Here is a 12,944-nt window from a genome sequence, read left to right as displayed (position 1 = left end):
AAAAATATATATAAATATTATAAGTTTAAATATATAAAGTAATTTATTAATACATATTGAAAGAAAAAAAAAAAAAAATTTATTCTTCTTTTCAAAATATTTGAAATGTTATAAAATCCTCTAAAAAGAGTAAAAATGAAAAAGAAAATAATTTTTAAAAAATAAATTCATTTATTTATTTATTTTAATTATTTACATTTCTTTTTCAAGTTAACAGATTTTAGAAATGATTTTACATAATTATTAATATTAATATTAAATAAAAATAAAATTTAAAATTTAAAAATTAAAATTTAAAAATAAAAAAAATAAAATATAAAAAATTAAAAAATAAAAAAAATAAAAACAAATAAATATAAAAGGAATTATTCTCACCACTAATTATTATTAAATTTTTTTTTTTTTTTTTTTTTTTTTCTATTTTGCTGAAATTCACTGAAATATATGTTGATGGAAAATCCAATACCATTATTAATTTTTTTGTTTAATTTTTTTTATTTTGATATGAAAAATGAAAAAAAGTAATTATTAAAATATTTGATCTGAAATAGGTTTTATTAATTAGGAACCAATTGGTTTCAAAATAAAAAGTCATTTATTTTTGAAAATTACAAAATTTTTTATTTTTTATTTTTTTTTTGATTAATTTCCTCCTATTATCTGAATATGTTTTATAAAAAAAAAAAAGAAAAAAAAATTAAAAAAAAAATAATTTTAAAAAAATTTTAAAAAAAAAATAAAATTTATTTTAAAAAAAATTATTTAAAAAATAATTGGTTTAAATAACAAAGAAATCTTTTTTTTTTTTTTTTTTTTTTGTTTATAATTTCAAAAAAAAAAATAATGTGTATTGGTTTATCATCGAATAAGTAATTTCTAATTTAGATCCAGAATTTTATAAATAAAATAAAAATAATAATCAATTGCAATAATCAATAATTAATCAATTTTTTGTACAATAATTTTTTTTAATTGAAAAACCATACCCTTTTTTTTTTTTTTTTTTTTTAATTTTTTTCAGTTTTTTATTTTTATAATTTGTAATAGTAAATAGTATCAGTAATAAATCTTTAATATTTTCAAATAAATATTAAAAATAGGAGATCAATTCCTTTTTTTTTTATTTTTTTTTATTTATTAATAAAAAAAGGAATAATAATAATATATATATAAAAATAATATATAATATTAATAATAATAATAAATAGTTAAAATGGAGGGTTTGACATATCAACCTTTAAACATAAATCAGTTAGATGAATTTCCAAAAAAAACAATCGAATATGGTAGATCAATGATTTATGATATAGCAAGAATCGATGAATTAGTTTTAGCTTCAGAACCAGTTAGCGAATTAGAGATAGTAATGTTTTCGAGAAGAATGACATCAAAATGTTCAGAGTTAATCAATGCAACACCAAATATAGCTATATTAAGACAACAACAAACCCAATTATTTCACAGCACACATCCAACTCCAGGTAATTTATCACCAACATCATCGCCGCAAGGAAGTAGAAGGAGTAACCCGTTTGCTTTATCATCACCATTAAACTCACCCAACTCACTATCACCAACCTCATCACCAACTTTAAAAGCATTGGCCAATAGTGCACATAAAAATGATTTAAATGCATCCCTTTTTCTGTTAGATGGTAAAACTTTAGAGAAAATGGCATTAGAAGAAGGATTTGGTATTATTGAACCAGAAGAATTAAACAATGAATATAAGAATAAAATTATACGTTCAACAGTTTCAAGTATAAATAGTATAATCTACACAATTAAAGAATATAATAAACAATTTGAACTTGGTGCATCTACCGATGGAACAGACAAAGACTTGTTATTTTTTCAAAACGAATATTTTTTACATCGTACCAACATTCTTCAATCATGGAAATATCTCACTATATTTGTTTGTAAAACCTCTTGGAAGGTACCAAAAATTATGCAACCTATTTCACAAAAAAGTAGTAGCAGTGGTAGCATTGTTTCAGGTCCTCAATCATCATTAAAACACTTTAATTTAAATCACCCAATAATAGCCCATCCACCATTAATTAGTATAAATAGCAGTAATAATAATAATAATAATAATAATAATAATAATAATAATAATGAACCAACTTCACCATCATCAAACAATACAACACCATATTTCTCATCACCAAGTATTTCATCACTTCCTACCTCACCACCATTATCACCAATATCACCATCATCCTTATCACCACCATCACCCACATTCACCTCATCACTTTCAATTGCTATACCAAATAATGATGCATCAAAAAGACTCTCTCAAAGTTTTAACTCTTTCTTTGATGCAACCTCCTCCCCAGAGCAAAATTCACCAATTGTTTCAAGGGCAAAAGGTAATAATATAATTACTTTATCAAATAAAAGTCTTACAAATCTTGTAAATAGTAATAACAATAATAGTAATAATAATAATAATAATAAATCAAGTTCCTCACCAACCCAAACAAGTAAAAAACAACAAAAATCTTCTTCCCCATCAAATAATAGCAATAATAATAATAATAATATTAATAATAATAATAATAATAATAATGTACAAGTAAATAATAGTTTTAATAATATTAATTTAATTAAATCCGATTTATTTGATTTAATATTTCAATTAAATGATACTTTAATGACACTTTTGTACCATTTAAAAAATCATCAAAAGATTAAAAATAAAAAATTACAAGGCGGTGGTCCATTAACACCAAGAGGTGGTAATAGTAGCGGTGGTATGACACCAAGAGGCGGCTCAACAAGAAATAATAATAATAATAATAATAGCAGTAATAGTACACCAAACACTTCATCACCACCATTATCATCAGCAGGAGGATCAATCTCATCATCATCATCACCTAAACTTCTAGGATCTTTATATATAGAGCAAGCAAAAAATATAACAGTATCTTTATTATCATCAAAATTATTAGACACATGCTACCATTTAAAAATCAAAATTATTGATGAAACTCTTGTGGATAGTTTATTTTCTTTATGTAATATAAACTCAAGCGTAAGTATCCAAATATTTTTATTTTATTTTGTATTTTTATTTTTTTTTAAATCAAATCTTAAACCATCAAAATTTCAATCTTTTTTATTTACAACAAACAATTTTATAATCACAACAATACAATACCAACTGCTACAACCAACAATTTAGTACTATTATATACGATACAACAACAACAACAATTGTTTTTTTTTTTTTTTTAATTTAAAATCAAAAAAGATTATGTGTTGAACCTTTTGTGCTATAATCATCTTATAATCAAAACAAACATCATTATTCAAAATAATCAATATAGTTTCCAAATGTATGTGTGTTATATTTTTTTTTTTTTTTTTTGCTTTTTTCAAGAACAGGAGGAACCCACCCTAATTCATTTATCCCCACCCACATTTTATTTTTTGTGTGTTATTTAGGGTTTGTGGTGTGTGTGTGTAAAGGTGTCTGTTCTTTTTTTTTTTTTTTGAAATAAATAAAAACTTTTTATAGTGGGGTTTATGCGTTAAGTTTAAATATGACCATTATTTTAAAAAAATAGATTGACCTTCAAAATTTAAACGCACACCAAAATATTTATAATAACAAGAAACAATTAAATATTTAAAAATCAATAATAATAACAACAATAATACAGCATTAACAAAATAACATTTTATTTTAAAGTTTTTTTTGTTCTTTTTCTTTTAATTGATTTTTTCTTTTTTTTTTTTTTCTTTTTTTTTTTTTTTTTTTTTTTTAAAAATTTGTTATTTTGTTTGTTTTCTTTCCTTTTTTCTTTTTTTTTTATTAATTAAAATATATAAAAGAAATAAAGAATATTTATTTTTAATATTACAATGTGTTTATAAAAAAAACAACAACTAAAAATTTTAATCAATTTATTACTTTCTTAATTTAGGAACTTATTGAACCCCTAGAGATTTTAATTGAAATGTTGCAAAAATTCAACTTTTCACATCCAACAATTGGTAAGTTATATATATATATTTTTTATAACTTTTTATTTTATTGTTATTTCATAGTGCCATTTAAATTCATTTGCCCAATATTTATTTTAATTATTATAATATATCACACTATTTATATTGAATCATAAATTTTAAATCACCACTCACTTTCCGTTTTATTATTTATTTCATCTTCACCACACAAATAAAAAAAAAAAAATTATGTTACCCAATCACCCATCCCACCAAAAAAAAAAAAAAAAAAAAAAAAAAATAATTTCAAATAGGCGCTCAATAATTATTAATTATTTATATAAAATATCGATTATGTATATATAATCATTTTCACACACATCACAACTTAATAGTAGCAACACTATTTTTATATTATTGATAAAATCATATCAAAATGTATTTTTTTTGATTAGCCATATTATCTGCCTTTTGTTTTTCAAAATTGTTCAACTCTCAATCACACATAAAATCAAGATTATTTAAAAAAATTAAAAAATAATTATTTTAAAAAAAAAATTAAAAAAAAATTATTTAAAAAAAAAAAAAATTTAACCACCAAATTTTTAAAAAACACACATACCCCCACCATATCCATTTTATTTGTTGTTTTTTTTTAATTACTAGTATAGTTTATTATATTTAATACAAAATAAATCAAAAAATTGGATTTAAAATCAAATTATAATAATCAATTGTTATTGTTATTTTTTAATTGTTTTTATATAAAAATATAATACATTTTTTAAATAAAAAAAATTAAATTAATTTTTTTTATATTTATTTTATTTTACATTTTATATAAAATTTCATATTGTATTAAACATATATATATTTGTTTATTTTTAAAACTGTATCTTTTAAACCAATTGTATATATAAATAATCTTTTTTTTTTTTTTTTTTTTTCACATAATCATTGTTTCATATAAAATATATTTGTTTTATAAATATCGTCAATTTTTTTAAATTTTATTTATTAATTATTAAATTTATTTTTAGTAATTGAAAATCCATCATCATCACCACCAAGTGTAAATATATATTCACAGTCACCACAATCACCAAATAGTATTCCTAGTAGCAGCGGTAAATCAAGTAAATCAAGTAAACCACCACATCATCCAAAATCATTAGAGACAAAACATCATGATAAAGCATCAAGTCCAATTAAATCTATATTTAAATTAAAAACAAAAGAAAAGGAAAAAGAAAAGGAGAAAGATAAAGTAGAAACTAATAATAATAATAATAATAATAATAAAAAGGAATTACCAGCATCTTTATCACGTTCAGCACCTACTACACCAATTTTATCACCAGCAAATTCACCATTTGCATCACCATCATCAAATAATTCATTATTTTCACCAATAACATCACCAAATAATAACAATACACCAATAACATCACCAAATAAGGGTGAATCTCAATCATCACCAAATAGTAGACGCAATAGTAATAGTATTTCACCATCACAATCTTTTGGTGATTTAAATAATATTAATAACAACGACATAACATCTCCTTCGAGTAATAATTCTACTAGTATTTTAAATAATAATAGTAGTAATAGAAGTAGAAGTAATAGTAATAGTAACGAATCAAGTGTAACATTAAATCAACAAATAGATCCATCCAATCAAAATTTGATTAATGATCTTTTGCAAACTATAAGTAATAGTAATAATAATAATAATAATAATAATAATAACGACGAAGATAATATGGAACCATTTAATGTAAATAGTAATGTAGATAGTAGACAACCAATTTCAATAAATTTATCAAATAATGGGGTATCAGTTTATAAAGTTCCAGAATTGAATATATCTAAAATTAATACAGCCTCGAATAATACAGTCGATAAACAAATATCACCAAGGGGTAATAATATTGACCAAATAATACAACAACAAAATACACCCATTACTGTGCCACAAAACAATAAAAAATTAAACCAAATTTTAGGTGCATCCGAAGATATCATGGCAAAGAAACAGCTATTAAAACCAAAGGATTTATCAAAACAAAATAAAATGGGTTTCTTCTCAAAGCATCTCAAAACAATGAAGCAAAATGAAGAGCAACAACAAAGAAATAGTTTTAACCAGTTTTGGTTAGAAGGTTCAACTCACAAACAAAGACAAGATCAGGTACCACTCGACGAAAAGCAAAGACATCAAATCGTTACTTTAGGTTCATACGTTTCGAATTTAGTTATTAAGGGTTTATTAGCTTCTGCAACTCCAATTGTACCACCACATTTAGAAAAGTAAGAATTTAACAACATAATATTTTAATTTAACACATAGGGTATGGTTTATTAACTTTTATAATTCTATTTTTATCAGATATTCATCATGTGTATTATTTGCAGATATTTCAGGTTTTACATCATTAACAGAAAGACTAGGTAATCATGGTAAAGAGGGTGTCGAATTATTAACTAAAAATTTAAACAGCTATTTCTCGATTTTGATCAAAATTGTTAAAGGATATGGAGGAGATATTGTAAAATTTGCAGGTGATGCAGTTTTAGCTCATTGGCCAACAAACGGAGAGTTACTTAATCGTGTTAGAATAGCATGTGAATGTTCATTAGCATTACAAAAGAAATTACACAATTTTCCAGTACCAGGAGGTTTCTTAACATTACATATCGGTATTGGTTGTGGCGATATCTCTGGTGTTTATGTTGGTGGTTGTAGAGAAAAAGTAGAATTTTTAATTGCAGGTGAAGCTTTAATTCAAGCCACCCTTTGTGAAAAAGAAGCCGAATCCGGTGAAATTTATGTATCTCCACAAACTCAAGAAAAGATGAATAAGTTTGCATCGTTCTCTCAAAAGAAAGGTAAAAGCAATTATAAATTAGAATCGATTACAACCCATTTAGAAAAGAATCTCATCGATGATCACTTCCTTACTTCAATGTCATCATACAACCACAAATTCCTTCAAGAGTTACCCTTGCTCATGGATATGGAGGATTCATTAAAACGTTTTGTACCAGATGCTGTTCATAATCAATTCAAAAATGATTATCTTGCAGAACTTCGTTATATTACCGTACTCTTCATGAATCTTTCTTATGGCACCCCAAATCCAAATACCGATTTAAATAAACTTCAAAGTATAGTTCACGATTGTCAAAATATTGTATATAAGCACGAAGGTACTATCCGTCAATTTATTGTAGATGATAAAGGCTGTGTTTTAATTGCCGCTTGGGGTGTACCACCATATTCACACGAGGATGATCCATCAAGAGCTGTCGAGGCTGCTATGGAGATCGTTGTAAATGTATTCAAACATGCTGTAATTTCATCGGTTGGTATTACTACAGGTAAATGTTTTTGTGGTGATGTTGGTAGCGATGAACGTCGTGAATATGCCGTTGTAGGTGATACCGTTAATTTAGCAGCCCGTCTTATGTCTCATAGTCAAGGTGGTGTTCTTTGTGATGAAGAAACATTTAAAACTGCCAAGATGATCGAGTTTGTTAAATTAAGTAACCCAATTAAAGTCAAAGGTAAAACCTCTTTAATCAACGTATATAAACCAACCAAAAAGTTAAATGTAATGAAGAATTCTTCCCCAAGACATATGATTAAAAACAAAGGTATCATTGGTAGACACACTCAGTTAAGACAAATGGCAAATATAATTGACAATTTAAGAATGGAAGAGCCAACTCATGTAGCTATCATCGAAGCAGAAGCAGGTTTAGGTAAATCTAGATTCCTCTCAGAAATTAAATACTCTTTCTGTATGGATTTGAAAATGTTTAAAGCCACAGGTATTCAAATGAATGAATCAGTTTCATTTTATATTTGGAAACAAATTTTACAACCATTCATCAAGGAAGAGTCTGAAAAAGGTTTCCCATCGTTCCAAGATTTAGGTTCTCAGGTTTTATTTTTAAATCAAGTTTTTGATATAAACATCCCCATAAATAGCATGATTCATATTAGCAGCATTGATTCTCTAGGTAATTTCGTATTGGATGGTAATGAAAATGAATTGTCATCATCATCAAACTCAACTCCAACATTATCATCAACTCCACCAAATAATAATAATAATAATACAATCACATCAGTAGCAGAACAAAAGCGTTTATCATCTGCACAAAGAGCAGAAATTATTCAAAATATGATGAGTAAATTATTAGTAAAAGCTATACCAGCAAAATCGATTATAGTAATCGATGATGCTCAATTTATGGATAATGCAAGTTGGATTTTAACTTTAAATACTGTTAAAATTTTACCCAATTGTCTCATCATAATATCAATGCGTCCATCAAAAGATGGTATCCCATACGGATTTTATCAATTACCAGCTCAGCAATCAACAAGAATTCAATTAGAACCATTAGGCGGTAAAGCTGAAACAGCACTATTAGTCGAAAGAATGTTAGATTTCTGTGAAGGAGGTGTCCCAGATGAAATTATTGAAGAAATTTACAATCGTTCTCAAGGTAATCATTTCGTAATTGAAGAGATGGTTAATGGTTTAATTTCAAATGGTCTTATTGATGAAAGTTCATCACGTTTCATTAATCCAAAAGAAGCTATTGACCATGTTAGATTATCATTACCACGTACTGTTACATCTTTAATTACAAGTAGAGTTGATCGTTTATCACCAATACAACAATTAGAATTAAAAATCGCTTCTGTTATTGGTATGCCTTTCACTGTTGATTCTCTTCATAGAGTACTCCCACCAGAAACTATTACCAAACAAGATTTGGCCAAGGATTTAGCAGTTTTAGAACGTTTAGATTTCATTAAATCAACTACTATCAATACTCAACAACAATTATTACAACAGCTACAACAACAACAACAATTACAACAGCAATTACTTCATAACCAGGCTTCAAATAGTTTTATTAATGGTAGTACCCATGGAAGTATATTGGAACAACCTCAAACTCCAACCACTATCATCAATAACAATCTTTTATATAGTTTCCACCATACACGTACTCAAGAGGTAATTTATGATTTAATGCTCTTTTCTCAAAGAAGAGAGTTACATCAAAAGATTGCAAAGATTTTAGAGGATACTTGTACTCCACAACATTCTCTTTTCATCTCATTAGTTCACCATTACCATTCAGCTCAAAATAACCCAAAGACAATCGAATATAGTACCAAAGCTGGTGCATTGGCTCAAGCAGAAAATAATCATAAAGAGGCTATTAAATTCTTTAAATTAGCATTGAAATGTATGGAGCAAGAGTTTATTCAAGAAGAGGAGGTAAAAATGCATAAGAAGCTTCATAGAAGATCATCATCTCAAAATCTCAAAGACGCTGTTGGAGGACAACAAACTCCAATTAACATTCAAGATATCATTGATGCCAATAATAAAGATAATAAAGGTTTAGATGGTGATTCCAAACAAAAGGAAACAACTACAAGTCTTGCTGATCTCGTTGGTATTAGCTCCAGAAAGATTCCAGTCGAAATTGTTTCAATCACTAGAAAACTTGGTTTAGCTCTTTTTAATGTTGGTCAGTTAAAATCAGCATCTTATCATTTATTGAATGCTCTCAAATATTTAGGTGTAGAACCACCAACACCAAGAGATGGCTCAAAACCAAAACAATTAAGAACATTGGCTAAAGCTGCAGTTCGTCAGGAATCATCAACAAAATTCTTTAGTAACAATTTAGATATGTTGGAAAAGAGAGAAGCAATTCTTTGTCTTTTTATTCAAAGTAAAATAGCATTCCATGATTGTTCAAAAACATTAGATTTCTGGTGTTCTTATATTTCATTACAATTATCATCCACTACTCAACAGGTACTTTCAAATCCTGATTGGAATTTACAATCCGAAGCTTATTCCATTGGTATTCGTGTACTTGGTAATAATGGTGACCAATCAACACCATTAAAATATTATGCAGAGGTCTTATCAAAAATGGATCAAACTAATGGTTATGTATTTGGCAATAGTCATCAATCTTGGGGTATTCTTATGGCAGGTCAAGGTAGATGGGCCGAAGCAGAAAGTGGTTTCAAAAAAGCATGTGAAGCATCATTTAAAACTGGTGATAAGAAATTAATGGAAGAATCAAATATTTTCTTATCTCTTTGTTATCTTTTATGCGGGGGTCAAAAGACTAGCAACATTTATTCACTTTGCCAAAAAGCTCTAGAGTCTGCAAGAGATCGTGGTGATTATCAAATTCAAATCGCCGCTCATACTACCGAAGCTTGCACATTATTCTATGATAGACAATATCCACAATGCCAAAATTTAGTCAACGAAATTGAACGTTTCATCGAAATTCTCACTACCAAAGAGCTCACAAATTCATCTCATGCCAATTACCTCATTCTCAAAGCTCAATTATCGGTATCATCTAAAGATTGGCAATCAGCTTATGAATATTGTAAAAAAGTTTTCACTATTGTTAGTAAAATTGATACAAATAATTTTGCAACATACGAGGCATTCACTGGTTTGCCATTGGTTTTAGTTAAGGTCATTCAAAATCATACTCATATTATGTCATTAGTTAGCAAAGCCAGATTAATTATTGAAATCAATGAAACCATTTCAATATTAGAAAAGTTTACAGATAATTTCCCAATTGGGCAGCCAAGATTATTATTAGTTAAAACCTTAATGATTGCTTTAGGTTATCGTGAACCTTCCGAAAGTGAAGCTAATTTATCAGCCTTAAAAGAAGCCAAAGACAGATGTCAAAAGCTTGGTATGTCTTTTGATTATGTTTGTATTCATAATCCAAGTGGTAGCAATACCAGTGTCAATAAAAATCATTCATCACCAAGTTCAGCTAATAATAGTCCAAGTAGCTTTAGAAATAGTATGACTTATACAAGCGCAAATAATATAAATACAATGGATAATAATAATGCTAGTATCCATCACAAACATAGTAACAGTTATAATAATGTTAGCGACATTATAAAATCTCCACAGTTAAATAGTGAAACATCATCACCATTGTCAGCATCAAGTTCCCATGCAGATTTACCACCACCAATTGTTTATTTACCACCATTATCATCTTCAACAACCAATCCAATTAGCGTACATGATAGTTTACCATCACAACCAGCAAGAACCATTTCAGCTCAAGATTTATCAACTTCATCATCATCATCAACTTCATCACAACAAGACCAACAACACAAAGATAAAACAAACAGTAACAGCACAGGCGATTCAAAAGAAAAAGAACAATTATCACCACCATCATCTTCAAAAAAAGATATTTTAAAGAAAATAGGTATTAAATTTTGGAAAGATTAAAAATATCACAACTTATTTATTTATTTATATATGATATATTAAAAGTAATAATAACCAAGGTATAATTGAAAAATTTACAAAAAAAAAAAAATAACAAAAAAAAAAACTATAGAATTAAAATTTATATAGTATCATAATAAAATTTGTATAAATATATTTAAAAAATTTATAATTTTAAAAAAAGATTGCATAAATAATTCTTTTCATTTATTTTTTATTTTATTTTTTATTATTTAACAAGTTACTGTATATGAATATGGATGATTCTTATCAAAATTACAACCTTGATAAGAGGTACTATAACAATTTCCTCTTCTTGTACAAAGATATGTAAATGGTTGATTTTGAGAACATAAATAATCAATATGATATTCAAAGGTTTTTTCGGTATAATCTACTGTGTAGTACTGTTTATCTTTTTAAATAAAATTATTATTATTAATAAAATTATAAATTACTTTAACTTTTTAATATATAAATGTAATAAACTTACATAATTCATTAGAACAAACTTTTTCAGTTTGGTTATAATATTGAAAAACAATGGACTGTGGAGGAATGACACCTGTATTTGATATGGTAGATAGATACGTTGATGTTGTGTGGGGAAGAATAAAGTTTGTGCATGAATCAATGGTGTAGTTATTTATTTGAAAGCTGTTATGATCTGAACAATCATTAAACCATGATACAAATACATTGTTTTCATTTTGTTCAAACAATGCACTATATTTATTTATTTTGATGCACTGGTTCACTGGTACTACAAATCCACCTCCAATCGTTGTCCCATCATTGCAACTATTACCATTTTGGGGAGTAATATAAATATATTGATTTGTGCCTAAAGCTATATTTATAAAAATTATAATTAATAAAGCTAATTCTATTTTCATTTTAGAATTAAATTAAAAAAAAATGAAGATTCTTTATATACTTTTTTTTTTTTTTTTAAAATTTTATTTTTTTATAAAGAATCTAGATTTTTTAGATAAAAATTTATAATAGAATAAATTTTTTGATTCCTTTTTGATTTTTTTTTTTTAAAATTGATTTCTAACTTCTATAAATCCTTCTATTGTTTCTATAAGCTTAAAAGTTAGTATCTTTTCATAAAAATTAAGGTAAAAAAAAAAAAAAAAAAAATTTAAATTTAAATTTATAAAAAAAACAATGATTTTTATTTATTTATTTCGATTTTAGAATTGTTTTTTTTAACTCTATACATTTTATTTCTATTTTTCTTTTGATTTTTTTTTTAGTTCATAAAATATGGTTTAATGAACATCGATGTTGTTAAAGAGGAATTTGAGGCACATAAATCGTTATTATTAAATTTATTCGATTCACAACTATTAGTATTATTTGATAAGATTTGGTTATTTTTGTTGTTTTGATTTAAAGAGATTAATGATTCTATTGTTAAAGAAAAAAAAAATTAATATTTTAAAAATATTTTATTTGAATTATAGCATCACAAAGTTATACATACTGAATAACATTTTTGACTTTTTTTTTTTTTTATAAATGAATATATATATATTTCTAAAGTTTTGTTTTTATTCGATTTTTTAAAGTTGTTATTTATTATTTGTTTTTTTTGTTATTTGTTTATTTTTAAAAATGCTATTTATAGTAAAA

At 25.6% G+C, this 12,944-nt stretch overlaps 3 protein-coding genes across 3 annotated transcripts; 1 reads left to right on the top strand and 2 right to left on the bottom strand.

The window, feature by feature from the left end:
• Positions 1–1,213: 1,213 nt before the first annotated feature.
• SgcA (uncharacterized protein) lies at positions 1,214–11,303 on the top strand (the record flags this gene model as incomplete). Its single annotated transcript, XM_003288711.1, has 4 exons — positions 1,214–3,046; positions 3,942–4,011; positions 5,004–6,276; positions 6,356–11,303. The coding sequence occupies 4 exons, from the start codon at positions 1,214–1,216 to the stop codon at positions 11,301–11,303; spliced, it is 8,124 nt and encodes a 2,707-aa protein (XP_003288759.1).
• Positions 11,304–11,536: 233 nt separating this feature from the next.
• On the bottom strand, positions 11,537–12,199 carry DICPUDRAFT_79533 (uncharacterized protein; the record flags this gene model as incomplete). Its single annotated transcript, XM_003288701.1, has 2 exons — positions 11,537–11,718; positions 11,797–12,199. 2 exons carry the CDS (start codon positions 12,197–12,199, stop codon positions 11,537–11,539), a joined length of 585 nt encoding a protein of 194 aa, XP_003288749.1.
• A 250-nt stretch (positions 12,200–12,449) lies between these two features.
• On the bottom strand, positions 12,450–12,892 carry DICPUDRAFT_92156 (uncharacterized protein). The gene is made up of 2 exons (XM_003288700.1): positions 12,796–12,892; positions 12,450–12,719 (listed from the first exon to the last, which is right to left on the bottom strand). Exons 1-2 carry the CDS (start codon positions 12,803–12,805, stop codon positions 12,562–12,564), a joined length of 168 nt encoding a protein of 55 aa, XP_003288748.1. The 5' UTR covers positions 12,806–12,892; the 3' UTR covers positions 12,450–12,561.
• Positions 12,893–12,944: the final 52 nt, after the last annotated feature.

Source organism: Dictyostelium purpureum (assembly GCF_000190715.1).
Source record: "Dictyostelium purpureum unplaced genomic scaffold DICPUscaffold_146, whole genome shotgun sequence".
NCBI lineage: Eukaryota > Evosea > Eumycetozoa > Dictyosteliales > Dictyosteliaceae > Dictyostelium > Dictyostelium purpureum.
The sequence above is the reverse complement of the archived record's forward strand: the minus strand, read 5'-3'. Positions and strand labels throughout refer to the sequence as shown.